Genomic DNA, 26,377 nt, shown 5'->3' on the forward strand with positions numbered 1-26,377 from the left:
AGCAGACTAGCTCTGGCCTGATACATATGCTTCACGCCACAATGACGAAACCCACGCGATCAGATCCCTCTCACTGGTTGATTAAACCGACGTGGACAGCGAGCAGACTCGACATAGGAACACAATGCAAGGTACGAAACGCGTTTGTAGCCCTGCTCAACCTGTCCATTGGGCCATGAAACTTTTAGCGAGGGCGAAGGTTTGTCTAGCTGACGCAAGGATTTCCACGGAGTTGGGACGAGAGGCTGGCCCACGTGCTTTAGAATACATGCGCATGGCGCCCTGCGACCATCAAATGGGGCGTGTTGCACGCCTGGAGTGTGATTTTGAGTTTTGGGAATGGCAAGGTTGGCGACGGCACATATTACGTATTTCCCACTGGGACGGAAACATGCTTGTGTGGGCGAGCGCGGCGGCGTGCTCTTTGCGCCATTCGGTGGTGCGGAGCTGCACGACCGAGAACGGAGAAGAGGGTATTTGGGCTTATAGAGATGCAAAATATACTAGGTGATGTTGCCTATCGGTGCCTTTTCTATAAGCACGTGTTGTTGACAGAGGATCACTTGGGTTGCAGTGTATTTCACGTGTCGTTTGGTCTTCGTGGGAATACCGTGGTTTGGCCGATGAGTGCGTGGGTTGACCGTGGGAGACTTTCCAACGGTTGGCTTTGATGATCCGCAGCGAAGGGACGATAGTGTTTAGTGCATCTCTGGGCAGCATTTGGGTTCACATCTGGATGGTAAACGCACTACAATCCGAAGATGCCACCGTCGATGAAAGTCTGACAATTGCAATTCACATATTCTACCCGGACCGACCTGGGTGGAGTCGATCCTAGGTAGGACTCGCTTAACGAAACTGTAGTATGCCACGCACGCAGCGCAGTTGACATACCGAGGTCGACAAGCAGAAGATGGGGTGAGTCAGTATGATCAACACTGACTATCTCGCCGACTATCTGAACAACGATCTACTGGCGTTCCGCGGCACAGTCGAATGATGGTGGTGTAGTGATATGTTTGCGAAGCTCGCAATTCACGTTTTGCACTTCATCTCAATTTGCACGCTACAATTTTGAAATAAGCAAAGGCCACTGGCGGTCCAAAGACCTCCACATGGGTCTTGCGGAGAGCCTTTTGGCGTTGCCAAATGTGTAGCGAGATGTACATTTCCATGGGAAACATGGATATGCATCTAGAACGCACCTACCGTATTACTAGCATACGAGGCTCTACCACTTGCTGGACGCGTTTGTTTGAATCCTCTGATGAGCGCACGACTCACGCTCCATGCTTCGGGAAATGGTGTCCGAAGCCTCAACCGCAAGGGATCGCACACATACACTCGCCGTCCTCCCCTAGATACAGCCCAGCATGGTTGAATGATGAGGGTGTCGGAACCCGAGACGGGCTTATGTCCTTCTTCATCATGCTCACGTGCCGCTGCTCTGCGTGATTGGATATTTCGCGTGGTGTGCTAGGGCTTCGAGACTGTGCGGGTCGTTGCAAGCCACAGGGGTCAATCTTCCTCCCCGAAGTCGACGCCGAGCAAAGTCCAACGCTTGACTTTGCTCGATTCCGCACATCGACCGGAGAAATCCTAGATTCTGCAATCGATGACGGAAGGAGATCCTTTCACACAACGAGGATTGCGCGTGGTGCGATGCAGACAAGACCTCGCCTGACCGTGCATCATATTTCCGGCGTACATGAATCTAAAGCACTCCCTGCTGTGGCACGAGACATGTTATGTGCATCCCGACGAGCACCGCGGCACGAGAATAACGCCCAAACATGGCAAGAATCGCCACAACCGCCGCCAGGATTATGCTTGCAGCATCCGCGCCCACTAGAGAATATGTCCGGCCAAGCCGGAAGGTCCTGCCAGACGGCCGTGGGTGCTCTGGGTGATCGGCTCCTTCGACGGAATGGCGCCACGCGTGTGTAGTATTCGCGTCGCGGCGGGTGGACGATGGGAATGAATGAATGGTCCACTACCACCCAAGTTCGTGGATGCCCGCCACTGCTGGCAAATTGGTGTTCTCGCGCGATATGCACATATATGTACCTCGAAGATCATGGTCAACGTTACCTAACACTTTACTCTCGCATTGTAGATGGAGGGCGTTCAAGGTTGACTTGGCTGATTAGCATCGTACTGCAATCTCGCACTCCCGTTGGCGTCGTCTTCGCGATTGTCGTTGATGTGCTAGAAATGGGAAGAAAGTGGTGATGGTGAATCTCAGTACCAGATGGCCCACGTAACAGCCCATCGCCACCAAGGTGAATTATCATCTTCTGCCAAGATCAGCCGCTGCGCGGAGGCCATCCCGCGTCTTACCCTCGAGCACGAAATACAACGATCGTGGGCATACTCACCCTTGAGAGACGGCCTCGCTGAACACGCACCGTTCGGCATAGAATTCACGCACAGTCGTGCGCGACGTCGGCTATGTTGGATGATTTATTGTGCCCTTGACAATCTCTACCGGGCTGAACACACGGCCCTTACAGTCCCTGCTATATGGGCGATACCTTGTTCGCTTCATCCGGCGTCATGATGGAGCCGATTGTGTGTGGTGAACTACAAATACGAGTCCGCGTGATAGCAGCAGGCGACAATCACCAGTATGCAGAATTGTATCAATTGAGTAGCTTTGAACACGTGCAAAGGCATCGGAACAACCAAGGATTCGTGCATGTCATCTTGAAGCTCATACGGATGTACACATGCATACCACAAGGACGTGCGAGGGCCACCTTGGTTCATGCCGTGATAGTTTATCACTGGCTCAATCCCGTCATCTGTGCAATTGTAGGCGACTTGTGACTGGGAGGAAGTTTTGGATTCTGCGTCGGCATGTGCGCCCACGCCTGTTGTGCACCTAGGACGTAGGGATGTACAGATTTCCCTCATCGTTGCGCTACTGTAGGAGGAGATATTGCTACGCCCACCGGCCATATAACCTCGAGAGCTAAACAAGCGTGAAGTAGGATTGGGTGTTGGCTCGTGCCGAATGTTGACTAGACGGGAGCGGCGTGGATCCTGTGCACCATTGGTGACAGTCCATGTCCCGCCTCAGCGACTGCGAGCGACCCCGGCCGGAGGTGAGATAGGAATCGTGGGCATGGCATACATATCCTGGCTGTTATTACGAGGAAGGACCGTCAAGGAATTTCCCATTGACGTCTGCAGTTTATCTCTATCACAACCCATTGTCCCTTGACAACAATTACTCCAGCCAGGGACCGGGTACAATCAGCGACGCGTGTCGGGAAGTCGCACAATAGATCCGACAATAAACCCGAACAATCGGACTGACTGCCTACTTCATCTGGCCTCATCGCGGTCTTTGATTTATCAATTGGTCTTTCCCACTCAGCTATCCAAGGCGCCTTGCACATTGAATTTCCAGACCTTCCTCCGAGAGCTTTTGCGTAGTCCTCCCTACTGAAAGCGGCGTCAATTACCACCATTCACAGGCCTGTCAGTAGACGAACTCTCTAAAGTACATTACCAGAGAAAGACACTTCATCGCAACTTCTTTGTTCCGATATACCCGCTGTCTAATAACACACAGTCAAGATACTACACGACTAGCTACATTTAGCATTGCCTGACTACTCGCCAACAAGGAATTTATGTGTAACAGCCTGGATCTCTGCTCGCCCAGGGTTGTCAGCGAGGGAGGCGACTTCGATGAGTCTTTGATCTGAAAGAATTCCCTCGACTTTCATTGAGAACACACCTCCGCTCATCTTAAATCTAATATTTAGATGCGGGCGAGTGGCATGGCATTTTCGAAGTGAATTTCCACCGCTCGACTCAATCTGAAGTACTTCACAACATGCTCACCTCAACACTTCCAAACCGGCGGGAGCGCACATTCGTCGGCAGTGTCTGTGCGACCTGTGATGAACCTCTCGAACATATCCTGCGCGGAGAGGCGATTCTGCAGTTGACGTGCGGGCACATCTCTCATGAGGCCTGCCTGCACGAATATGTCCGTGACGGCCATAGTGCTGTCTGTCCGACGTGCGAAGCGCCGCTGGATTTCGATACCAGCCGTGGCGGTAAGGTTGACTATGACAGCCTACGCAAGCTCATACGTGCGACACAAGACACAATCGATCAACGACGAAGCAGTCGTCCAACTCAAGCGCAGTCAACCACCTCGTCCGTTAGCTACACAGCAGAGAACGCGGCCGAGGTTCTACCCGAGGCAGTGTCGGACCGGAGGTCCGACGGCTCGACCACCAGGAGTCTGTTGGTGAACGGCGAGGATGCCGCCCAGTCCCAAGATGGCATGAATATGCACAGTAGGAATGTCAGCAGTATTGGCTCCCATGGCTCCACAGAACCGAAACAGCGACGTGCGGATGCCCGCAGCGATCACGAGCTGCCAGCGGTAGAATTGCCGTCTGACGGTCGAAACGACTTGGACAGATTCCCTGTTCAGGAACCGACAATAGTGATGCGCAGCGAATTTCCTTCCATCACTAAATCACGATACCAACAAAGCCTCACGTGCATGGTCACGATAGAGGTTGCAGAGAGCAGCTGGCCTACCTTGCCAGATTCAAACCTCATCTCGCCATCAATTCAAGCGAAGCAGGAACAGCTTTCATTACAGCCAAGTCCAATGCCTAATCTACCCGCGCACACCCCCAGCGTGCAAGAAGGCATCGAGGATCTCGAAAGGGCTCGCGAAGAGCTTTTCCAGCGCGTTGACGATTGGCACGGACTAGATCCGAACAACTTCGGCAAGCTGAAGCTGCGTGGATCAGCAATCAAAGTTGGCAAGGATCGCAAAGTTTGGCAAGAGCTTGACTGTTACCTCTTCTCCGAGATGCTCATCTGCGTCAAGGAGAAAAAGGTTTCCGCGAGTGCATGCCATGTCTGGGATGGTCTAGAGCAATCTGCGCCCGCCGCTCGCTGGGTGCTCAAGGGCTCAATTCTGATCAAGAAGCATCTGGAGGAAGTGGCAGCGGTTCCCGATCATGACATTCTGACGTTAGGCCTGTCCGTGCCCCAACTTCCCGCCTTTCACCTACTGTTCGCGTCGCGTGCGGATCTTGAAATATGGAGTCAAGCTCTCAATAGCATCGATTGGGAAGCACGCTTCTCCTTGAGCAAAATGGATCTGGACGAGATCATTTCCGAGATCGAGAATAACGCTACAAAGCATCATGCAGAAACGCCACAGCAGACGACGGCGAACTCGCCGGTCGAGGAAGTGCCTCTGAAATTGAAGTCACCGCCTCTCGAGACAGCTGTTGGTGCTCATAAAGCACTCGTATCTATGCGCCCTCTTCATAGTCCCATGGACATTGTTGTTGTCTTTCCAATCTCCTCTGCCGCGCACGGGTTCAAGGCGGACATCTTACGGGATTCTCTACGCTTCCTGTTGTCCTTGCTCGGCGATCGGGACAGGTTGGCTATCATAACAGTCGGCGACGACAGCGGTAGCAAAATTCTCGCACCGCTGACCACCAAGTATTCCGCCAGCTGGTCATCAAAGCTGGGCCAAATCCAACCACTGGAGCAACAGGACACAGTACCAGATATCATAGAGGGTGCAAACGCTGCCGTCGATATTCTCATGCGTCGACGCTTGTCTAATCCAATTGCTCAGGTCTTTCTCCTGAGCGACGTAGGATCAGCCGCAGCCGAAACCAGCATCGACTTGTTAACGGCACGGGCTGACACTGGCAACATTGGCATCTACACCTTTGGTCTTGGCGTCACGCATACACCAGACGCTCTGCTCCGGGTCTCAGAGCGGACGAGAGCGAGCTATACTTACGTGAAAGAATGGCATATGCTCCGCGACTGTCTCGCTGGTTGTGTAGGCTCATTGCAAAGCATCTCACACCAAAATGTCAAGCTTCGCCTGCGCCTACCCGATGGCTCGCCTGCAAAATTTGTCAAAGTTAGCGGAGCGCTTGAGTCAGCCAAGAACGTGCCCGGGAGATCGGTTGAGGTGGCACTTGGCGATCTTCGCTATGGAGATCGACGCAATGTATTGGTGCAACTCATCATTCAGCCAGAACGCATCACTGAAGCCGTCCTTTCAGATCATTTCGAGAGCATGGTGTCAAATCTACCAGGCATGAGCCCGATTGAGCCTCCTGAAAATCGCTCGGCACTCGCAGAGGAAGTCCTTCTACTAGAAGCTGATTTAGATTGGGGTGATCTGACACGTGATGGGAGCCGAGTGCAACTTCCGGAACACTCGACCCTAGCTGTCAATCGACTTCCTTCATCCCCATTCCATGAGTTTCACTTGCCGAACCGCCCAAGAACACCATCAACACCACCTCACCCATACATTGTTCAACGGCGTCTCGAACTTCTGACTTCAGACATGCTCTCGCGTGCACTGCAGCTCATCGATCAAGGCCAGAGTGCCAGAGCCACTCACCTGCTGTCCGAAACTAGGACCATTCTTCAAGGCCTTGGAAAGGTCAACATTTCTTCTCTTCCATCTCCTCCGCCATCTGTCGCACTACCACCCACTCCGAAGACTCCCACCAAGGGCAGCCCGATCATAGCTCCTCTGAGCGCGCCTTCGTCGCCAAATAGAGCTTCGCCAACACGGCCTTCATCAAGTTCCCGGGCACAGGAGTCGACATCGCTCGGCAGTGTTTCGTTCGATCCGGCGATGATGGCAATCCTTGACTCTGAGCTAAATTCCAACTTGGACTGGATTGCTCACCCGGACATTTTTGCACGAGACCCTCGCAAGGCTATTTTGCAATCCATCGGTGTCATCAGCACACAGCGAGGTTTCACATTACGTACACCTACCGAAGCACTATGTGCAGCTCGCATTTCTGGCGTTCAGCACGCGTTGAAGCAAAGTCGGGCATGGCAGAAGACATGCTGAGAGTCCAGCCGTGGGTGAATAGTTGGTGATGGGATCGAAAATTTATCTTACGTGCATCGCTTTAGGGAAACGAATATATGGTCGGCGTCATGTTTGTTAAGGTTTCATGCATGGAAGAGGTTTATAGTTAGCGGGATTTGGGTTTGTACAACCAAGGAGTTTCACTCTGATGATACCCTTGGGCTTGATAGCATTGTTTATTTGTTCCTTCCAGGAAAGAACCTTCCAGCTGCTCCAAGTGATATGCACTTGCATTTCGATCTTTCACATTCTCATTCCAATTCAACTTCCTCGTCCAGCATTCCTTCAAGCAAACGGACCAGCAGCTCGGCAAGAACGTTTAAGTCGAAGTGTCAGGTGGTGACGTGATGGTCCGCGCATGAGCCTTTGACGCCTGTCACTTCTCGCGTTCTCCAGGCAGAAACACCACATTGAGGTTTCTTCTTCAAAACTTTGCAATCTGGACTTTCCATTTGCAAACTTCTACAAATTCCTCTTCCCCGTACATCCGCATCGCCTAATTAACAACAGACGCTCCAGTGGTCTCGCCAGTCGAGGCCGAATTGACTGACAGAATCGTCCCTGTCACCCATCATGCAGCGAACTGCTTCAGCGCCAAAAAAGAGAAAGGTTGCTGAGATAAAGATCAAGTCCAAAGGCACACCAGTCCAACGGACTCGCGGCAAGTCTCATCAAAGATCCCGCAAAACCAAGCCGCTCAATTCAAGCAACAAAAAACCATCACTGCTACTCGCTCTTGCACCTGAGCTTCGTACTCGGATATGGCAATATGCTCTGATCGAAGATGAGCCCATTCTGATCAATGAATGGAAGCATGGGAGCTTCGTTCGAGTTAGACAACCACCACTCCTCCGGACATCTCGGCAGATTCGTAACGAGGCCATTGGGATATGGTTCACAGACAACACCTTCCTCTTCAGAGCATGTCACACACTCAGCTTCAAGCCGCTCCTACCATTCTGCAAACAAGTTAGGAAATATCATCAAGATCCGAAAGTCCGCATTCAGGCGGAGATCTGTCGAAGCACGACGCCCTTTGGCATCGATGGGACCGATCTGGACGACTTGATGGAGTGGCTGAAACTCTACCACTCTGACCCTGATCTCATACCCATTCCTGCTCAAGATGCAGATACATTTCTCATGATGAGCAAGACACTAGCAAGTGGGACATTTGGCGTCGTCAATGGAATGCTTGCCAGGCCTTGGGAAGCTGTCGAGCTGAAGTTGAGCGCTCATATGCTCGCCATCATCGATCGTACCGAAGAAGAGACGAGAGAGCTCATGGAACTCGACCTCTTGGACCAGATCCATGCCCGTGCAGCAATGGATATGGATGATTTCGAGGACGATTTCGGGACTGACTCCGACGACGAGTACGATGATGACGACGAGTCAGACGTTGAGATCAGCATTGAGAACATGGATTGATGTAACCAGAATTTGTCCATGGCATGAGATGATTTCGCCCTCACACTGTGCTAGTATTGGCCAGAAGATATTTGTACAATGCGTTGGTTGCGATGACTGCGTTTCGACAACTAAGCAAGGGTTTTGTGGCATTATGATTGTGTTTCGACAACTGAACAGTGGTTTGATGGCATTCCAGTTGTATTTCGATGGCTTACATTACATGCAAGTAACGATACATTTCATCCGAGGAGTTTGACATCCTGTTGGCATTTCCCATCTTTTCACAGTATGCGCAGTATGCGTAGTGGATTCAATTTTTATGTAACGTCGTGGAGCTGATTCTTGTTCACGGTCGTGGTCAACCTGAAGCTGGGTCCAAGCTTTTGAAGCCTGACGATCACAAAATGAGGTCATGATACAAACTTTCCCAATTGCTCGACCTATAATTTCTGTCCAAACACGGCGTGAGAGCTTATTGAAGTATGCTCATTCTTTGATATGAGAGCGGTCTGCGAATCATGTCATCGCTCAAGACAGGTTCACAAGTGCGCCCAGCATGCCGTCACTGGCGGAAAGCAAGAGGGAGGTGAAAGCCAGCTTGGACAGTCTTGGTGACAATATCGACCATGACGCTATCCTCGCCAGTCTACAGGACGAGATTGACATGCACAATGATGGCCGTTCGGACACTTCACGATCGAAAGCGCAGTGTTCAGAACGCAAACGTCGCCGTTCGAGAGAGCATGAGGATATGTCGCGTGCAAGGGGACAGTTTCGCTTCAAATCGGGTGTCTCTGATCCTGGCCGACGTCACCGTCATGAGTCTCGCTCTAAGCGACACAGGGCATCGCGGCATTCTGACCGTGACAAACAAGCTCGCAGCTACAGCGATGCAGGCTCCGGAGATCAGGGCGAAGGCTCCCATCCATTTCCACGTGAACCGACCGAACCTCATCCTTCAGCGTCCAACGACTCTACCACAGCGTTTCGAGAGTCACTCTTCGATGCGCTTGCAGACGACGAAGGTGCGGCATATTGGGAGGGTGTCTACAATCAACCAATACACATCTATCCCCGTCCGATGGTGGAGACGCCCAAGGGTGAATTGGAGGAGATGAACGATGAGCAGTACGCAGCGTACGTGCAGACCAAGATGTGGGAAAAGAAGAATCCGCATATCGTCAAGGAGAGGGAAAGAACCGAGAAAAGGCGAAAGGAGGAAGAAGAGGACACTGCAAGGCGAAGAGAGGAGTACGTTCGGCGGAAACAGCGGGCTGCCTGGGAGCGTGCACAAGAAGAGGGAGGAAGGAGATTTGCTGGAGTCGAGGACGATAACACTCGCGACTATGAGTATGTCTTTGACTTTGAGGATCGCAAAGGCAGTGCTTCGAAAAGATCTACTCCAGTAGATGGCGGCTCGAAGGAGTTCCTTCAAGCTTGGTCAAAGTATCTAGCTGCATGGGAGGAACTCAAGACAAACATCGCCAACGGCACAGAATCTGCGACAGACAACGCGTCCAAGCCCTCTGTGGCAGGTCGAATTCCATGGCCAGTGCTTCCGTCGAAGCCAGCCATCAAGCGCAACATCGAGCCCTTTTTCGAGCATATGCCTGTGCCAGCAGACGGAGATCGCACGCGTTTACAGTTACTCAAGGCAGAACGAGTGCGCTGGCATCCGGACAAAATTCAACATCGCTTTGGTGGAAACGTCGATGAGGGTACTATGAAGATTGTCACAGGCATCTTTCAGATCGTGGATGATATGGTGGAACAACAGCGCAAGCGCGAAGCTCGATGATGCTGAAACCCCTCATGCTTCCTGCAATGCCTCTGGCTTTGGGTTCGTGTTGTATCGATCTGGGTAAGAGTGGTGAACGTCCACTATTCACGATTGCTTTTGCTCGGATAGGGTCGGATTAGGGTTAAGCTATCGGCATGCATGGAAAAAATTACGACGGAAGCAAGACATGGTTGAACAGGATAGCTAGCACTAGCTAGTGATAAATTTACTGGTCCCGATCTCGCTTCGTCTGTCGACAAATTCTGAGATCCTTATTGGTGCTCAACACAAGTTGAGAATACACCTGAGGAGTGTTCAAATCATCATTCGAAGAACCGGTACCACTTCAACGAAATATCCAACCGTTCACAGCAGTCCGTGGGTTCACCATAGGTGCTCCCAAAAGTGTACTCCTGCTGATAGAATAACAGCATCAAATAACAATCATTCATCATGGCCACCGACTATGATACATACCAAAAGTTCGTTAAGTCAAGTGCCATTCTCCCGAGCAGCCAGACGACAACTACTATATTCGCCTCAGCATTGTCCATTATGAAAGAACCTCCTAACGAATACTTCACAGCCCCCTCAACTCGAGGTACTGCTCAGAGCAGATGAAATACATCTTCTCGCCTCGCAACCGTTTCAGCACCTGGCGACAACTCTGGGTCTACCTTGCCGAGGCCGAGCACGAATTGGGTCTCGAGAAGATCACTCCTGCTGCGATTCAACAACTGAAGGACCACGTCAAGATCCAAGATGACGAGTTCAAGACTGCTGCTGTTGAGGAGAAACGTCGTCGCCACGATGTCATGGCTCACGTCCACACCTATGGTGTTGCTGCGCCTGATGCTGCCGGAATCATTCACTGGGGTGCTACGTCTTGGTATGTATGGTCGCGAGCGTGGCTTGACACAGTTTGAAAACATAGAGCTAACCTCATTCGTAGCTACGTTACGGACAATGCTGATCTGGTTAGTTGTCCTTCTGTGTGAGATAGTCGTTCATCGATTAACAAGACCAGATCTTCTTGCGTGACGCCCTGGACTTGACCATCTCGAAGTTGGTCGTCGTCATTAGTCAATTGAGCGACTTTGCAATCAAATACAAGGATCTCCCTTGTCTCGGCTACACCCACGGCCAGCCAGCTCAGCTGGTGACCGTCGGAAAGCGAGCCAGTCTTTGGATCACAGATCTTCTTCGCAACCTTCGTAACCTTGAGCACCAACGTGACGAGGTTCTCCGCTCGTTCCGTGGTGTCAAGGGAACCACTGGCACACAAGCAAGTTTCCTCGCCATCTTCGAGGGTGACCACGCCAAAGTGGAGGCGCTTGATGAACTTGTCACAAAGAAGGCCGGGTTTGAGGAAGCTGAGATCTCTACCAGCCAGACATACTCCCGATTGGTCGATGTTGACGTGATCCACGCCCTTAGCGCTTTCGGATGCGCTTGCGAGCGCATTGGAGGTGACATCAGACATCTCGCCATGTTCAAGGAGATCGAGGAGCCGTTTGAGAAGGATCAGATCGGATCGAGCGCCATGGCATACAAGCGTAACCCGATGCGTTCGGAGCGACTGTGCTCGTTGGGCCGTAAATTGCACAACTTCAGCGCTGATGTCGAGCAGACTTATGCCTCTCAGTGGTTGGAGCGAAGCTTGGACGACTCGGCTATTCGACGTATCTCGCTACCGGAGTCATTCCTTTGCGCAGACGCTTGCTTGATTTTGGTAGGTGCCTCCGGCGGTGAAGCTCAGAGATTGTCATCAGCTAATCAATTGTTCAGTTGAACAACATTTCCGATGGACTCGTTGTCAACGAGGCTGTCATTAAGCAGCGCGTTGAGCAAGAGCTTCCCTTCATGGCGACCGAGAACATCATCATGGCTCTCGTCGCCACGGGTAGCTCTCGACAGGAGGTTCACGAAGAGATTCGGTAAGCTGCTATTGACCCTTGATGGCTTACAGAGTATTTTACTGATCATCTGTAGTGTTCTGTCTCACGAGGCCGGTGCTGTTGTGAAGCAACAAGGCAAGCCAAACGATCTCTTGGAGCGCATCAGGAACACACCCTACTTTGCTTCGATTCTGCCTGACCTTGAATCGCTCACGGACCCTAAGACTTTCATCGGCCGTTGCCCTGAAATTGTCGAGAAGCTCATCAAGACCAAGGTCGCCGACGTCAAGTCGAGATATGCCAGCGCATTGGTGAACGCACAGGTCGCCGAGCTGCACGTATAAGACTAGCATATTGTGGCCTGAGCCGTGTGATTTTGACATATGATTACATTCGCTTTACGTAGAACATCGCCATGATGAACAAATTCCCATGGGGATTCCATGATCGTCAAGTCTTTGCTTCGTCTGCTATAGCTTTCACCACCAAGGGTCATTCCTGCCCCAGTACAGAAGTGAACCTCCCAAAGCAAGGCAGTTGGCCGCGCCGAGCAGGTGATTCAAGGCTTTGGCCTGCACACCATATGCGTTCACGATCAAATAATCCGCTACCGTCGTGAAGAAGCCGAATCCAATCGCATAGCCCAAGGCGCGACGGTCCCTGAGGTAGAGAGCGAACGTCAAAATCAGCGCGCCGTGGGACAGGTTTCGTGCTGCAATAGCTTGGTTCAGTGCCTGTTGAGTCTTTCGATTCTGAGTCGATGTGGTGGTCACGGTAGATTTGTCGGTTTCGTCGGCCGAGCTGGTCGACTGATCGGGCAGACCGAAAGCTGTCGCGAATTCTTGCGCGTTGGCGAGCCCTGCGAGGCCGAAGACGAGGAATTCAGCGCCACCAACGAGGATCGCGAGACACTCGGCCGGAGGTGGCAGATAGGTGAACATCGTGGAGTTGCGAAGCTGGGACGCCATGGTGGGCTGACTTGCACGTCGAGGAGTACTCTATCAAGCGTTTAATAGATTCAGAGTTCTTGATGAAGCAATCGAAGAAGCTTCAAGAGTGCGTCAAGGTTAATGATTGATGTCGGCCTTGATTCTTGCGCTCGGGCTATCGAATCATAATTTTGGAGCTCCCGACTGTACACCAAAACCTACGTCATCACGAATTCGCGCTCAGGTCCCAAGGTTGTCAATGGGTCCCACTTTCCAAGGTTATTATTATGAAGTTCGGATCGCATTGCATGTGCTGATCATCCTCCATGCTGTATTGTGTTGCACACGCTCCACTTCGATCGGCAGCAAATTAGTAGAATATTGAGGCAACAAGCAGCTCCGGATTGGGCAACTCTGGCTGTTTTGAGCCTCCAAGCTCCATTGCGGAATTGACTCAGACCCTCCTCGTCAAACCACAGATGTATGATTAATTATCCGGCAGCTTTCGTAATTCTCTATTTCGAATCGTGAAAACGTTCACTACTCTTTAATTGAAGGCCATTAATAGAATTATCCGTACACAAGAAGAAGCATTTTTTATCAGTGCAGCTTAGAAGCAACAATGGCATCGACAAATAATGCGAGTCACGATGTAGACAGAAGCTCGGGTGCAGGTCGTCCCTCGACCGTGGACCACCGCACTGTACCACCCCTGGGCATGACAGGCCAAGAATTCCAGAAAGCAGGCCTCTCCGTGATCAACGAGATTGAAAAATACTATTCCGAAATCTCAACCAGAGATGTTCTGCCGTCAATCGAGCCCGGCTACCTCCGGAAACTGCTCCCCACCTCGCCACCCCAACACGGCGAAGCATGGCCCGAGATCGAAAAGGACATCGAACGGGCCATCATGCCCGGAATCACACACTGGCAGAGCCCCAAGTTCATGGCCTTCTTCTCCGCCAGCAGCACGTACCCGGGCATGCTAGGCGAGCTGTGGAGCGCGGCTCTGACCGCGCCGGCATTCAACTGGATCTGCTCGCCGGCCGTCACGGAGCTCGAAACGATTGTTCTGGACTGGCTGGCACAGGCGCTGGCGCTGCCGGAGATTTTCCATTCTCACGGGACCGGCGGAGGTGTCATCCAGGGCTCGGCGAGCGAGGCGATCGTCACTGTGGTGGTGGCTGCGCGAGAACGCTATGTTCGACGACAGATTGAGAGGGAGGGAGTCGTGGACGCGGATGCGATTGAGGATCGATCGTGTGAGATTCGAGCGAAGTTGGTGGCCTTGTGCTCGGACCAGGCGCATTCGTCTACGCACAAGGCGGCCAATATTGCGGGCACGCGGATCAGGAAGCTGAGCACGCGGCGTGAAGACGCCTATGCATTGAAGGGAGGAGTTTTGCGTAAGAAAATTGAGGAGCTCATATCACAAGGTCTATTCCCATACTACTTAACTGTCAGCATCGGCGCGACGAGCACTTGTGCGGTGGACGATCTTGTTGAGATTGCCGGTGTGGCCAAGGACTATCCTGACATCTGGATTCACTGCGATGCAGCTTACGCGGGAGCAGCACTGGTGCTGCCCGAATACCAACACCTCTCCAAGCAGTTGGCATTCTTGGACTCGTTCGATATGAATATGCATAAATGGCTGTTGACAAATTTCGACGCGTCATGTTTGTACGTGCGAAAACGACGAGATCTGACGGACACGCTCGGGATGACTCCAGCATATCTCAAGAATCAGTTCACGGACAGCGGCTTGGTGACAGACTACCGCGACTGGCAGATACCGCTTGGCCGTCGATTCCGTGCCCTGAAAATTTGGTTCGTGATGCGAACGTGGGGTGTTGCAGGCTTGCAGGAGCATATCCGACATCACATCGCATTGGGAAAATTGTTTGCTGATCTTGTGCGGTCAAGAAGCGACATCTTCAGCATCTTGTCTCCGCCAGATTTTGCGTTAACTGTCTTGACCGTCGTGCCGCGGAATGCAGGACGCCCTGAGAACACCAAAGCCGCAGATGGAGGTGACCCACGACCTGACCAAGACAGTGAAGTTTCTGTGCAGCCTTTGGTGGACGACGCCAACATCAAGGCCGCCAACGATGTGACGGAGAAGGTCTACAATATCATCGACTCAAGCCGGGAATACTTCTTAACTTCCACTCTTGTTGGGGGAGTATATGCAATTCGTGTTGTGTCCGCTAATCCTTTGGCAGAAGAGAAATATGTTCGGGATGTATACGAGAAGCTTGTGCAAGCTGCCGAGAAGGTACTAGATGAAGTATGATAGATGGGTGTACAGAAAATTCTCGTCAGTCTGAAGTGAATCAGATAGTGGCCTTCGCTAGAATGCTCGTTCTGTTAATTGAGCATCGATCGTTTCCGTTAGTGAGATGCTATGCAGTTGTGTCATGCGGCAGAGATGAATTCTTGTAGGAGGCGACTTCATGTCATGTATCATTTCATGACAAAGGATATTGCTAGCCACTCAATCGTCCTTCGGCGATGTCGGTGGCTGCAAGGTCGATAGTCAAAGGCCGGCAGGCTCTCCAGCGATCTGGCCGTGTGATGTTGATCGTGAACGGGGCGAATCATCGTGTCGTTTGGCTTCACTTTGTGACTGGTCGGAATCCTTGTCCTCTTGCGACACAAATATGAAAGAAATCAGCACCAACAGCGCACCAATCCAATACCATACCCCGACCGTCTGATTGTTGATGAACATCTGGCCGATCAGTGAGCATGGAATTGTGAGACTCAATCCCACAGTGGTCACGAGCGGCGATGTGAGTAGGACCGCATAGGCCCACGTTATGTCGCTAATCAAACTGGCCAACGAATTGCACAGGATAATGGTCATGACGCGACTGTCCGGTGGTAGCTCGAATGGCTCAATACCCGTGAAATGCAACACAAGGAATCCAGGCCAGAAGAGGAAGAAATTGATGGCGCCCACGAATCCGAAGAAGAGCGGCATGTTGATGCGGCTTTCGTCAGCGATGCGTTTCTTCATCAGGACCGCATACATGCCGTAAATTACAGCCGAAATCAAAGCCATAGTATTGCCAACCGCGATCTCTTGTGATGATTTCTCCGGGAAGTCACCACGATGGTCCTCGTCATTGTTCCGGCCCGAAAGATCGATCGAGGAGATCAATATGATGCCGGCTAGAGAAGCCATGATGCCAAGTGTCTTGCGAAATGTGAATATCTCGACCTTGAACATGACTCCAAAGACGAGCGTAAACACACTGCTCGTACTTGTCAGGATGGTCGACGATGCCACAGTCGTGTATTGCAAGCATGCCGAGACAAAGTAATTCGCCAAGGACCACAGTATACAAAATTCAAAACTGAGTCGCATCGTCTCGTATAGTGTCAGAGGTGGAGCAGAGCCCTCCTGAAGATCGATCTGTTGGGACTCAGTACGAGACCTTACTGAAGGTCGACGATGTATCCGCGTGTCATCCTCTACACTCTCTGAGCTTGCTCTTGGGTTCACCTCCTCTTCGACGTCCTCCTCGTCCCTGACAGGCATGTACCGCCCGACGGCTCGGCTGCGCAACTCATCTCTCCAGGATTTCAGCTCTTCCGGCTGTTTGTATGCTTTGTGAATTAATATTGGAATTAATGGAATGATGAAAAATGTCGAATTGACGTAGGTCACGAAATATGGCTTGCTGTATGTATCGTCTGCAAATATGGTCTATGGCAAGACTTGTGTCAGCTGTGGAAAGCAATGTAGGTAGAGAACGAGCGTACACTAGCCAAAAAATTGCTCGCCGTCCATAGAGTCACAGTCGTAGCCAGACAGATAAGTCCCAGCAGGCGTCTGCCGAACGTGAAAGGTTCTTTCGTCACCTCGCCCAGACGTTGTTGCATTGCGAACTCTGGGCGCGACCCGTCCGGTTGAGACATCACGCGTGACTCCTCGAACGGTTCTCAAGGAGGATACTCGGCGACAACGAGCACAAGTGCGTCCTGCACATTCACCAGATTCCGAACGGCAGCGTCCATGAAATGCACTGGACAATCAAAACCGTAACGACAGACGTGATGAGAGAGCTACCGCTGGGTCACTCAGAACAATTGAAACTTTACTCCTGGACGTCAATTGTCTAGTGCTCCTAATGCCCCCGAGGTTCAGTATTGAGCCCCCGGCCCAAAGCAGGCGGTGACGCGCCCAATTGTACCTGAGAGTGGAAGTATTCCGTAATCATGCGTTCGGGAGCACACGACGACGCTACTGTATAGCCCAGAACACTTGGACCATGCGCAACATGCAAAAATCCCTCAGCCTCGTCATCAATCTGCGATGTCCTTACACGGAAATGTTCCGTGCGGAGCGACCAGGATGAGAAAGAGTAGAACAAGATGATATCCGCAGAAGGCCCACTCGCTACCCAGTGTATGACAATATCAATGATGCACGTGTGGCAGCATCTTCCAGTGGGCGGCCTGATACTCTATCTTAGTGAAAGACCAAAGGTGCCCGTGTTTCAGTCCTGCTGCCGGAAGTGCCGTGAAGTGGCTCAGAAAGGATCTGCCAGGATTACGGCGTAGGCCACGACTGTTGGGGATTCCTGGCCGGAAAGCCATAGGCCGCCATCGCCGACACACTGCAAAGCAATGGCAATCTCGCCTTCCTGCTATCCATGTGACCTTTTTTCCGCCAGCACACGACGACGTGCAGCGACTACGAGAACGGGTGCAGCTAACCGGAGACACAGATGAAGTGGAGAGAGTCGACAGTGCTTGCACTCCATACTATATCAGACAGAATCATCCTGGTCCCGGATAAGAGGTGTAGCTGGCGGCGATGAAATGCAACATGTGATACAACCACCAGGTCCCCTTGTGGCCGCATGGTTTTACTGCCCATTAAGCATTACCCTCGTCCCTGGCGGCCGATCTCATCTCGTTCCTTACATCTGGCGGAGCTTGAAAGATGTGTGTCGCAATCGCACATCTCCGACAAGCTTTCTCCACCAGACCGCTGTGCCCCTCGGAGTAGGCTATGGGCTTCTCGGAGTGTATTCCTAGCCATGTAGGCAGTGCACGCCTTCGTCTCTATCGCGAAACCGCATGCGATAGGCACGCAACCCCGGAGCGTGCGGCGTAGTGCTCGGCGCAGCATGTACAGGAGATCGATATATATATATATATATATATATATATTTGGATGTTTCCTGAACAGTGGCCAACAGGAAGTCGGGACCAATGAGAAGTAAAGATGACGCTTGTTCCGCGCGTCTAGCGTGGCCCTGACGTACTATAGAAACGCTAAGATTAAACTAGTCCTAATCAGGTTTTCTCGTCGAGCGATTTCAAGGGTTGTCTTTTTGTGCCTGAGGGACGAGGTAACTCGGTGCATGGACGTCCACTCCGACTGAAAACATCCATGGGTGTCAATGACTACACGTTATGCTCTGGAGATATCTGTCTTTCGATGACCGCGATATTCATATACTGTCTTCATTAAGCTTACAGGAGTTTTCTGTTGCGTATTGCCCTGGGAATCTCATCACCTGTATGTTCACCCATCTATTGGCTCTTCGTTGTGCTGGTCAAGCCGCCAGATCTCGCTGACTCTCTTTGCGTCCCGTCGTTCGTGCCGCATGCCTGCACGCCACAGCCTCTTCGCCGACTACTTTTAGAAATATCCTGAAACACCACATACGGCGCGGTCTACCCATGCGTTGGTATTCTAGAGACCTCAGATCACTGCTTTGTTTGGGCGGCATGGCCGTTCACGATCAAAATGTATTCAAATACCCGTGGGCCTCACTTGCCAAGTTCTCAAAATCACACCCTTTCATCAATCTCGTTGACCTCAACTGTCTTGTTTACACGAATCAGTTGGCGACAACTTCCTTCGAGTCTTTCAATACCCTCACGACGATAGGTCCCTGTCCTCTTTAGTGCATCATGAAGAGTCTTGCATTGACGCCTTTGTTGATTGTTTCTGCCGCTGCTATATTGCCTGAGATCTCAGTATCAAAGCGAGACAGACACACCCACGGCGCAACTGCAAACTTTGCTCGGAGCGCACTGCTCGAGCGACGTGCTGGAGGGACTGTCGGCACCAACGTGTTCGATGTGCTAAGCTGGAGCTATGGCGGTGCCTACTATGCGAATGGTAAGAGTCCTCGAAATTGATGCAGCCTTGACGAGGGCCAGCTGACAATCTGTTGTAGTGACGATAGGCTCGCCTCCTCAAGAACAAACCGTCATCGTCGATACAGGATCATCGGATCTTTATTTCGACGCTTCCTTTCTTCCAAATTGCCAGAAACAAGGGCTAGGTTCATGCCATGGCGGATCATTCAATCCCTCGAAATCAAACACTTACAAGGAGATAATACCTGCGCCTGCCTTCAACCAACTCTACGGCGACGGTACCACCGCTACTGGTCCATTGGCCATGGATACCTTCGGTATTGGGGACGTTTCCATCTCGGATGTGATCTTCGGCTTGGCTACCGAGACGGAAAGCAAGGTAGGCTACAGCGTTGGCCTCATGGGAATCGGCTACAACATTGGGGAGGCCACTTCACTAGAAACTGGGAAGTATCCAAACATACCAGAAGTCCTCGTCAGCACTGGCATAATCAACAGTCGACTATTTTCCGTTTTCCTGAACGACCAGAGGGATATCTCCGGTTCCATTCTTTTTGGAGGCATCGACACCAGCCGGTACTCTGGTAATCTGGTCACATTGAACATGCTGCCTCAGTACATCACAGCAACGGGGTCATCTCCTGGGTTTCTTAATCGTTACCTAAGTGTCGTGACTGCAATGAACGCCACGGTATCAGGCAAACTGCACAAGCTGACTTCAGGAGGCTCGCCCGACGTCAAAGCGTATTCCGATGATGACGCCGGCTTGCCAGTAATCCTCGATACCGGCGCTGCCGCTTGGTTTTTGGATGCCGACATCTATGCAAAAATCATCGCGCCTGTATTCGACTTCGTCGATGAAAAGGGCTTGTGCTCGTGTGCTCACGCCACGTCAAATGATTTTCTCAGCCTCGAGTTCGGCGGCAGGGTACATATCAAGGTCCCAGCCAGTGAATTCATCATTCCAGCTTACGATATTGAGACCAAGGAGCCAATTGCGTACGACGCGCACAATCAAGCATGTCTCTTCATGATTCAACCTCATGAACCAAACGGGGAGGGCATGAGTGGGCTCGGAGATGCCATTCTTCGGAGCATGTATGTCGTGTACGATCTCGACAACGGTCAAATCAGCATCGCGCAAGCTTCCGAAGACGATTCTGCTAAATCTAACATCGTGCCCGTGCCCGCTGGTCCCTTAGGAGTCGCCAGAGCAGTGTCGAACGTGGTCACCGCTTCACCCAACACCTGGACTATTCCGCCCCGGATAACTTACGCGACCAGCCACAGTGTCAGCACCCTCGCTACTGCGATTGGCACGGCGACCGGCACGAACGCTGTGCCGTTGACGGCTCGACTCGGTGGCAATGGCGGTGTCGTTGCCACGGGTACCCCGAGCCCCTCGACATCGCCGAATGCTGCGGCTGGTCGGCTCATGCCAGCGACCGACTTCACCGGCCTGTGGATGACCGGGCTTGCAGCCGTATTCGCCACTCTCGGTGCGAGTCTGATCTTGTAAATTTCATCGCGGGGTTGTCCTTTCTTTTTTTGCTTCATCGCAGCATCTGCGTATTGCATCTAAACGGATCACATAAAGTCGAATTTGTCATATATAACGAAATTGTACGCATCTTTGTAACGAAATCGAGACCGTTGTCATGAACGACCATAATTCTCCTGTAAAACTCTGTAATTGTCTCGAGATGCAAGGTTTCACTTTCTGATGTCGTCTGCGTACGGCCGTGAGTCAATGTGCAGAACGTAGATTGCACTCAGAAAAGTCTTTCGAGCCAGACCAACACCCTGGGAGCGGGAAGCTTGACAATGATGTAGGAAAAAAGCAATGCTACATGCGAGGGGTTATCATAAGAGCCCGGCAATGGTCATTACATCACAGTCACAAGTGACGGAAAAACAGCAATTTGGTTAGTCTTCGGCTGGACAGATTGAGTAGCTTTGCCCAAGTCTTCTACCCCGGACTCATCAATCACGGCAGTGAGGCCAGGGCCATCAGACCGCCTTGTCGTCTGGGCAGCGCGCTTGGAGATGGGGGAGAGAGCCTTGTGTGCGCAGAGCGTAATCGTGAAGCGTGGTCGCCACGATGCAAAAGAAATGGGGCAATGGGCCGTCTCTGCGGCAGTTCCTCGTGGTTATTGGGAACTACTGGACGAGAGTCCAAGGCGCCGGACGGGGCGTCAAGGCTCGATCTAGAAGACTTTCTTCGCCTCGTGGCATCATACGCAATGCCAATGTTCGTTCTCCTCTTCGGCGTCTTCGCCGTCATCATGAGAACCGGAGTTTCCCCAGGCTTGGGCATTTGTATTTGCACAGTAGATACACTACAGGAGAGCCAAGTGAATTTGCTGCACGTTCCAGGACGTCCCAAGACCAGCGGTGCCATGCTGCTAGCCCTATACGGATCAACCGCTCATCCGAATGAAGCCGCAAGGCTCCTTTGAGGGCGGCTTCATCATCAATACATGCACGTGCTGGTGAGACAGACTTAGAATCTCGAACTCTTTCCTGGGCGGGGCTGAACATGATGTAATCATCACTCGTTCACCATATCTCCCAATCTCAATGGACAAAAATGCAGTCGTTGCTTTGCATACATGCCCCATCGTCCTCGTCACCGTCCCGATGCCAAGCATACGGCGCAGTGCAAGAGGGCGACGAACTATGACAGTGGGTTGTCGATTATCACGAGTTCCGAGCATTATAGCCTCATGGCCATGTTCGTATGTTGGCAATGTTGATCGCCGGACGTAGCGCGAGACCAGTTTCTCCCTTCCTCGTGGCCGTAGCGGTGTTGACGGCTCCGCCGCGGTGGTGGTAGTGGTGGTGGCGGCGACTACACTGATGACAACAAGGGCATCATCCGTCTGCCAAAGACTCGTCCACGCGTCTTTGCCAGCGTAATAGCAGTAGGATAGGAAATTCTGCTCAGATTATCTGCGTTCTACCCGACACGGATTGAAATAATGTACAAAGCGACATCGGGCTCACAGGCTTGTAAGAAACGTATTCCCGCTGGAGATGAAAATGCTAATATGGAGACTTCGCTCCTGAAACGCCTCAACGGGATCGATCATCCCGATTGTATTCTTTCGCATTGACAGGTAAAGTCTCCCAAACAATCAATCTGTGAAATGACGAGGCACAACATCGAGTCTCTAGCCCAAAGTCTTTTGGACGTCAGCCCTGTACGAAGTGCCGCCGGGCGTGACGGGGCCAGATTTGCCGATCACTGCCCAGCATTGGCAAATGGTGCTGCCATGGATTGGCAGCCTCTCGGAGCTGAGCTTTTCCGTCTTGAATCTCTTGGGACGTCAACGTTTGTTCAGTATCCAGTACACTTCGCGTTCACTTTGCGCACGATGTAGGCGGAAAACAGCAGCGACCCATGTGAGACCGCACACCTGCGGCAATACCAAGACAAGCCATTGATGCTGGATCCGTTGGATGATTTGCTATGCTTTCCATCAGGACCAGGCCCAAGGCGTGGCATACCTCATTCCGGATGAGCTCTGTCTCTCCCAAGATGGCGCAGCACTCTCGCCGGCAAGACAGTATGGTTATGACATGGTTATTTGAGCAGCACCTCAAGATGTATAAGTAGACTCCCCTACGTCTCGTTTGGAGTCTAACATCCTCATCCATCCATCAACAAGATACATTTAGACAAGAAGAACAGCCTTCTCGATTCCACCAAACCAACACATTTACAATCGTCAAAATGAAGACCACTTTCTTCGCCGCTACCGCTCTCTTCGCCGCTGCCGGCCTCGCTGCTCCTGCCGCTGAGCCCGACGCTCTGCTCTCGGTCAACTTCAAGAGCTCCCCGTGGCGCGTAAGTCTTAGTCACACTCCAAGGTGGAGACCATCCAACGGGTGCGAAAGATACTGACAGACCTCTCGTTTCAGAAATGCGATCAGCCTCTGATCCCTTTCACCTCCAAGTTCAGCGTCTGCGCCACACCTGACCAGGTCGTCAACGGCACCACTCCCACCGGTGGTCTCGAGGGCGCCGTCGGCTACTACAACTTCGGGCTCAACAGCAAGCTCGACATCATCTGCTATAACATCAAGCTGGTGAACTTCCGCGGCGACTACCAGTCCCCGGCCAACACCGCCACGCACATCCACGAAGCCGCCCGCGGCGCCAGCGGGCCCCCGCGCATCGCCTTTCCCAACCCCAAGGTCGTCCCCGGCGGCCCGGAGAACGAGCGCATCAGCGTCGGCTGCATCTCGGGGCCCTTCAAGACGGGCGTCGTGAACAACGTCACCAAGATTGACTCCGGAGACGGCTTCACCATCGCTAAGCTCGAGGCGAACCCGGCGGCTTTCTTCGCAGATGTTCACAGCAGCCTAGCGGTTCCCGGCGCTGTGCGTGGTCAGCTTGCATAGATGCAAACGAGCAGCATGGAGCATTCTGTCTTTCTTCCTCGCAGTGACGTTTCATGAAAGAGCGGGTATTTTCATCGAGTTTTCTCTTTAATTCTCTCTTGCACATGGTGGCATGGTCGAAACAAGTTCTTGGGACGACGCCGCTTTGGAGCATGGCAGTATCCCCAAAGAGTCCTCAGCAATCGGTGGTCTCAGAGATGGGTGTACAAATAATACGTTCCGGTTCACGAATGAATACGATTTCTTCTTTAATTCGATCAATGTCGTCTGTGCCTGCCTTCGTGGTGACCGGTACTTGTGTGCTCGGGAATTGAGCTCTTGCATAGGCGTTCGCATTGCAACGCGCTTGCAGCCAATGACAGGCTTGGATTGTTCGCGCCCTGCACAATGCAGTCTGAATGCGCAAATCTTGAGAGGTCGAGGATGTCGCGATAGATTCGAGTGAGCGCGTGTTCGTCAGACGCTCATATTTGAGGCAGTCCACAGATGAAACGTGGGTAGGAGAGGGAGGTATTGTCCGGGATTGCTCAATCCTTGATGGCACTTGTCCGATCAAACCTCGCAGTTTGCGATACAGCTTCAATTCGAGCGGAGGAGATGTTCCAATAAAAGATGGGAGTATGAAAGAGGTCAACACGTCATGAGAAGGGATTCGATCATGATCGCCCATGCTTCTTTCCATTTGATTCGCAGTGTCTATCCTTGGATTCATTCTGCCCTCAAAAATCGTCTCCCGAATCCTTTCGTCTCTTGCCGCGCTTCTTCGCCTTCGTTGTTCCTCCGCCGTCTTCTGAGTCGCTCCCAGCACCACCTCCACCTCCGACGCCGCCGCCAGCTCCCTCTCTCTTGCCTTTCGTCGGAGCATCGGGTACTTTGTCCACAATCTCCCGTAGAAAGTCAAAGGTTTCATCTGCGAGCACAGCTTTCTTTAAATGTTGGACGAGTATCCTCTTTGGCCCGGAGCCACCCGTTGCCGCCGCTGCACCGCCTTTTGCTGTCCCGGGAGCTGTCGCGGACGCTGCTGCTGCTGCCGTCGTAGCAGCGGCGCCACCTCGCGCTTGCATCGCTGATGCTGAGATCAATTTGATCATGAAGAGCTCCAACGCCCGACTGACAACAGTCGGGGTGACTTGGGCGACTTTGCCGATATCCTCATCGGCCTGCATGAGCCGCTTGATACGGGCGACTGGGAATGTGGTGCGGAGTTGACAGCCAAGCGTGGGATCTGGAAGAGGTTCGGATTTGACTGGTGCTGCAGGCATTCCATGTCGGTTGTGGTTGTTCATGGCGTAGGAGGACTGTGGTCCGAACCCGCTGCTACCAGGCATGCCATACGACGATGGCTCCTGTTTCGGTCGTCGGGTTCGCTTGCCGGGTGTGGGAGCAGGCGCGCTGTGGGGGTTGTAGTCGGGGTCGTTGTCCTCATGTTTGAAGAATTGTTGTTGTTGATACATCGGTTGCTGCTGCTGCGGATATTGCTGTTGAAGGAACTGCTGCGGCTGTCCCATCACATTGGGTGAGATGTACTGTTGGGGATGCTGTTGCTGTGGGTGGTGGTACGATTGCTGTTGCAATTGTTGTTGGAAGGCAGCTTCTGGAAGCTGTGGGATCGATGTGGGTGGTTGTTGAGGGTAGTTCCCTCGAAAACCGTTATTGTGGCTGTTGGCATTGTCACCCGGATATGCTGAGCCCTGAAATCTGCCGGCCGCCGGCTGACCATAGCTTGGAGGTTGATGTGACGAAAAGGCTGGATCCTGTCCGAAACCCGCGTAGAGAGACGACGTGTGAGCAGATGCGATATCAGGGTCGGGAGGTTGGAACCCCGAGAGATCAGGTGATTGCGGTGCGTATGAGGAGAGGTCTGGTGATTGAGGGCGGTAATTGGAGTCCATGGTGATGGGTGCGTCGAGTGGTGCCTGAGTCCTGGCTGGTGGGGATAGAGCGAGCAGCGACACGCGGCGTGAGACAGGCGGCAGTTACCGCCTCGCGAACAGAAGGAGTGTCAATGCTGCTGAGGGCGGTGCAAGTCTTGCTCAATCACTGCACTGGGCATAAGACCGAGGCGGATTGTGAGACGGTCTGCGATCGGCTCTGTCCTCTGGCCGCTGATGGTAGACACAGCGTATTTGTGAGAGGCGCAAGAAAGAAAACAAAAATGATTTGTTGGAGAGCTGTCGCGAGCTCGGCATAAATTAAAGTAACGAAAAAAACTTGCTGTAATAATAATGGTAGGTAACGGAGGTTTTAGTGGTTGCCGGATTGCGTCAATGGGACACAGAACGACAGGCCCAGTCCAAGCTTCCCTGGAGTGATCCGGGGCGATGATTGGTCGGGATGGGACATGCACGAACACAGCTGCGGCGATGATAGACGCGTCCCTTTCCTGTAATTTTTTTCTCTTTCAGTGACTCGATCTGACCAGGAGTATGAAATCATGTAGTTCGGTGGTGATGATGATGATGATGATGATGATGCTGCTGCTCTTGTTGATCTGTCGAAGAGAGCCTTTGATGAAGATTATGCAACGAGTTATGCAAAAGTGACAACAAAGATGCCACTTCCTTCTGTCATCATCGGCTGATGGGTACTGGGACGGATGGTGGGGAGGAAAAGCGAGTGTGGGCACCGCGTCTACTTTTATGTCTGCTTGTCAGCACACGCGCCCACACACGCGTCTGTCCCTCCTCCAAGAGCACCTGGGCATGTTGGATTGGATCTGACGCCCGCGCGACCCTTGGAAAGCTTCTGACAGCTTGAACGATAGAGCCGGTCCATCGGCTCGGTACCACATTGTTGTTGTTACATACAGGACCGACCCTTTGTTGATTTCTGTTTCTCCTCAATTTGACTTTCCAAGGATACCCCTGCAGGCGACAGTCGTGAAGAGCACGACAAAATTCATGGATCTGAC

General features: G+C 52.2%; 12 protein-coding genes across 12 annotated transcripts; 9 read left to right on the forward strand and 3 right to left on the reverse strand.

Moving 5' to 3' along the window:
* Window positions 1-960: 960 nt before the first annotated feature.
* K489DRAFT_243875 (uncharacterized protein) lies at window positions 961-1,526 on the forward strand. Its single transcript, XM_033599897.1, has one exon. It carries the CDS (start codon window positions 1,150-1,152, stop codon window positions 1,453-1,455), a length of 306 nt encoding a protein of 101 aa, XP_033459491.1. The 5' UTR covers window positions 961-1,149; the 3' UTR covers window positions 1,456-1,526.
* Window positions 1,527-3,868: 2,342 nt separating this feature from the next.
* K489DRAFT_292355 (uncharacterized protein) lies at window positions 3,869-6,874 on the forward strand (the record flags this gene model as incomplete). Its single annotated transcript, XM_033600217.1, has 2 exons — window positions 3,869-6,573; window positions 6,646-6,874. Coding segments are annotated over 2 exons (2,934 nt in total), but the record flags the coding sequence as incomplete, so codon positions are not given.
* Window positions 6,875-7,483: 609 nt separating this feature from the next.
* K489DRAFT_371292 (uncharacterized protein) lies at window positions 7,484-8,341 on the forward strand (the record flags this gene model as incomplete). Its single annotated transcript, XM_033603227.1, has 1 exon — window positions 7,484-8,341. One exon carries the CDS (start codon window positions 7,484-7,486, stop codon window positions 8,339-8,341), a length of 858 nt encoding a protein of 285 aa, XP_033459493.1.
* Window positions 8,342-8,763: 422 nt separating this feature from the next.
* K489DRAFT_381217 (uncharacterized protein) lies at window positions 8,764-10,466 on the forward strand. The gene has a single exon (XM_033605065.1). The coding sequence runs from the start codon at window positions 8,880-8,882 to the stop codon at window positions 10,119-10,121; it is 1,242 nt and encodes a 413-aa protein (XP_033459494.1). The 5' UTR covers window positions 8,764-8,879; the 3' UTR covers window positions 10,122-10,466.
* K489DRAFT_381218 (Adenylosuccinate lyase) lies at window positions 10,363-12,634 on the forward strand. Its single transcript, XM_033605066.1, has 7 exons — window positions 10,363-10,481; window positions 10,535-10,585; window positions 10,690-10,992; window positions 11,056-11,080; window positions 11,131-11,835; window positions 11,892-12,040; window positions 12,096-12,634. Exons 2-7 carry the CDS (start codon window positions 10,557-10,559, stop codon window positions 12,343-12,345), a joined length of 1,461 nt encoding a protein of 486 aa, XP_033459495.1. The 5' UTR covers window positions 10,363-10,481; window positions 10,535-10,556; the 3' UTR covers window positions 12,346-12,634.
* K489DRAFT_381220 (uncharacterized protein) lies at window positions 12,105-13,251 on the reverse strand. The gene has a single exon (XM_033605067.1). It carries the CDS (start codon window positions 12,967-12,969, stop codon window positions 12,481-12,483), a length of 489 nt encoding a protein of 162 aa, XP_033459496.1. The 5' UTR covers window positions 12,970-13,251; the 3' UTR covers window positions 12,105-12,480.
* Window positions 13,252-13,456: 205 nt separating this feature from the next.
* Window positions 13,457-15,316, forward strand: K489DRAFT_381222 (uncharacterized protein). The gene has a single exon (XM_033605068.1). The coding sequence runs from the start codon at window positions 13,553-13,555 to the stop codon at window positions 15,224-15,226; it is 1,674 nt and encodes a 557-aa protein (XP_033459497.1). The 5' UTR covers window positions 13,457-13,552; the 3' UTR covers window positions 15,227-15,316.
* A 255-nt stretch (window positions 15,317-15,571) lies between these two features.
* Window positions 15,572-16,642, reverse strand: K489DRAFT_299476 (uncharacterized protein; the record flags this gene model as incomplete). Its single annotated transcript, XM_033600381.1, has 1 exon — window positions 15,572-16,642. A coding segment is annotated over one exon (1,071 nt), but the record flags the coding sequence as incomplete, so codon positions are not given.
* A 996-nt stretch (window positions 16,643-17,638) lies between these two features.
* Window positions 17,639-18,046, forward strand: K489DRAFT_381223 (uncharacterized protein). Its single transcript, XM_033605069.1, has one exon. It carries the CDS (start codon window positions 17,764-17,766, stop codon window positions 17,980-17,982), a length of 219 nt encoding a protein of 72 aa, XP_033459499.1. The 5' UTR covers window positions 17,639-17,763; the 3' UTR covers window positions 17,983-18,046.
* A 336-nt stretch (window positions 18,047-18,382) lies between these two features.
* On the forward strand, window positions 18,383-20,608 carry K489DRAFT_432268 (acid protease). Its single transcript, XM_033608476.1, has 2 exons — window positions 18,383-19,078; window positions 19,137-20,608. The coding sequence occupies exons 1-2, from the start codon at window positions 18,868-18,870 to the stop codon at window positions 20,576-20,578; spliced, it is 1,653 nt and encodes a 550-aa protein (XP_033459500.1). The 5' UTR covers window positions 18,383-18,867; the 3' UTR covers window positions 20,579-20,608.
* A 2,187-nt stretch (window positions 20,609-22,795) lies between these two features.
* On the forward strand, window positions 22,796-23,466 carry K489DRAFT_389297 (uncharacterized protein; the record flags this gene model as incomplete). Its single annotated transcript, XM_033606495.1, has 2 exons — window positions 22,796-22,909; window positions 22,996-23,466. 2 exons carry the CDS (start codon window positions 22,796-22,798, stop codon window positions 23,464-23,466), a joined length of 585 nt encoding a protein of 194 aa, XP_033459501.1.
* An 845-nt stretch (window positions 23,467-24,311) lies between these two features.
* On the reverse strand, window positions 24,312-24,755 carry K489DRAFT_307826 (histone-fold-containing protein; the record flags this gene model as incomplete). Its single annotated transcript, XM_033600602.1, has 2 exons — window positions 24,312-24,445; window positions 24,518-24,755. Coding segments are annotated over 2 exons (372 nt in total), but the record flags the coding sequence as incomplete, so codon positions are not given.
* Between the last annotated feature and the right edge of the window lie 1,622 nt (window positions 24,756-26,377).

The sequence above is a fragment of the Dissoconium aciculare genome, assembly GCF_010015565.1.
Source record: "Dissoconium aciculare CBS 342.82 unplaced genomic scaffold K489scaffold_7, whole genome shotgun sequence".
Classification (NCBI taxonomy): Eukaryota; Fungi; Ascomycota; class Dothideomycetes; order Mycosphaerellales; family Dissoconiaceae; genus Dissoconium; species Dissoconium aciculare.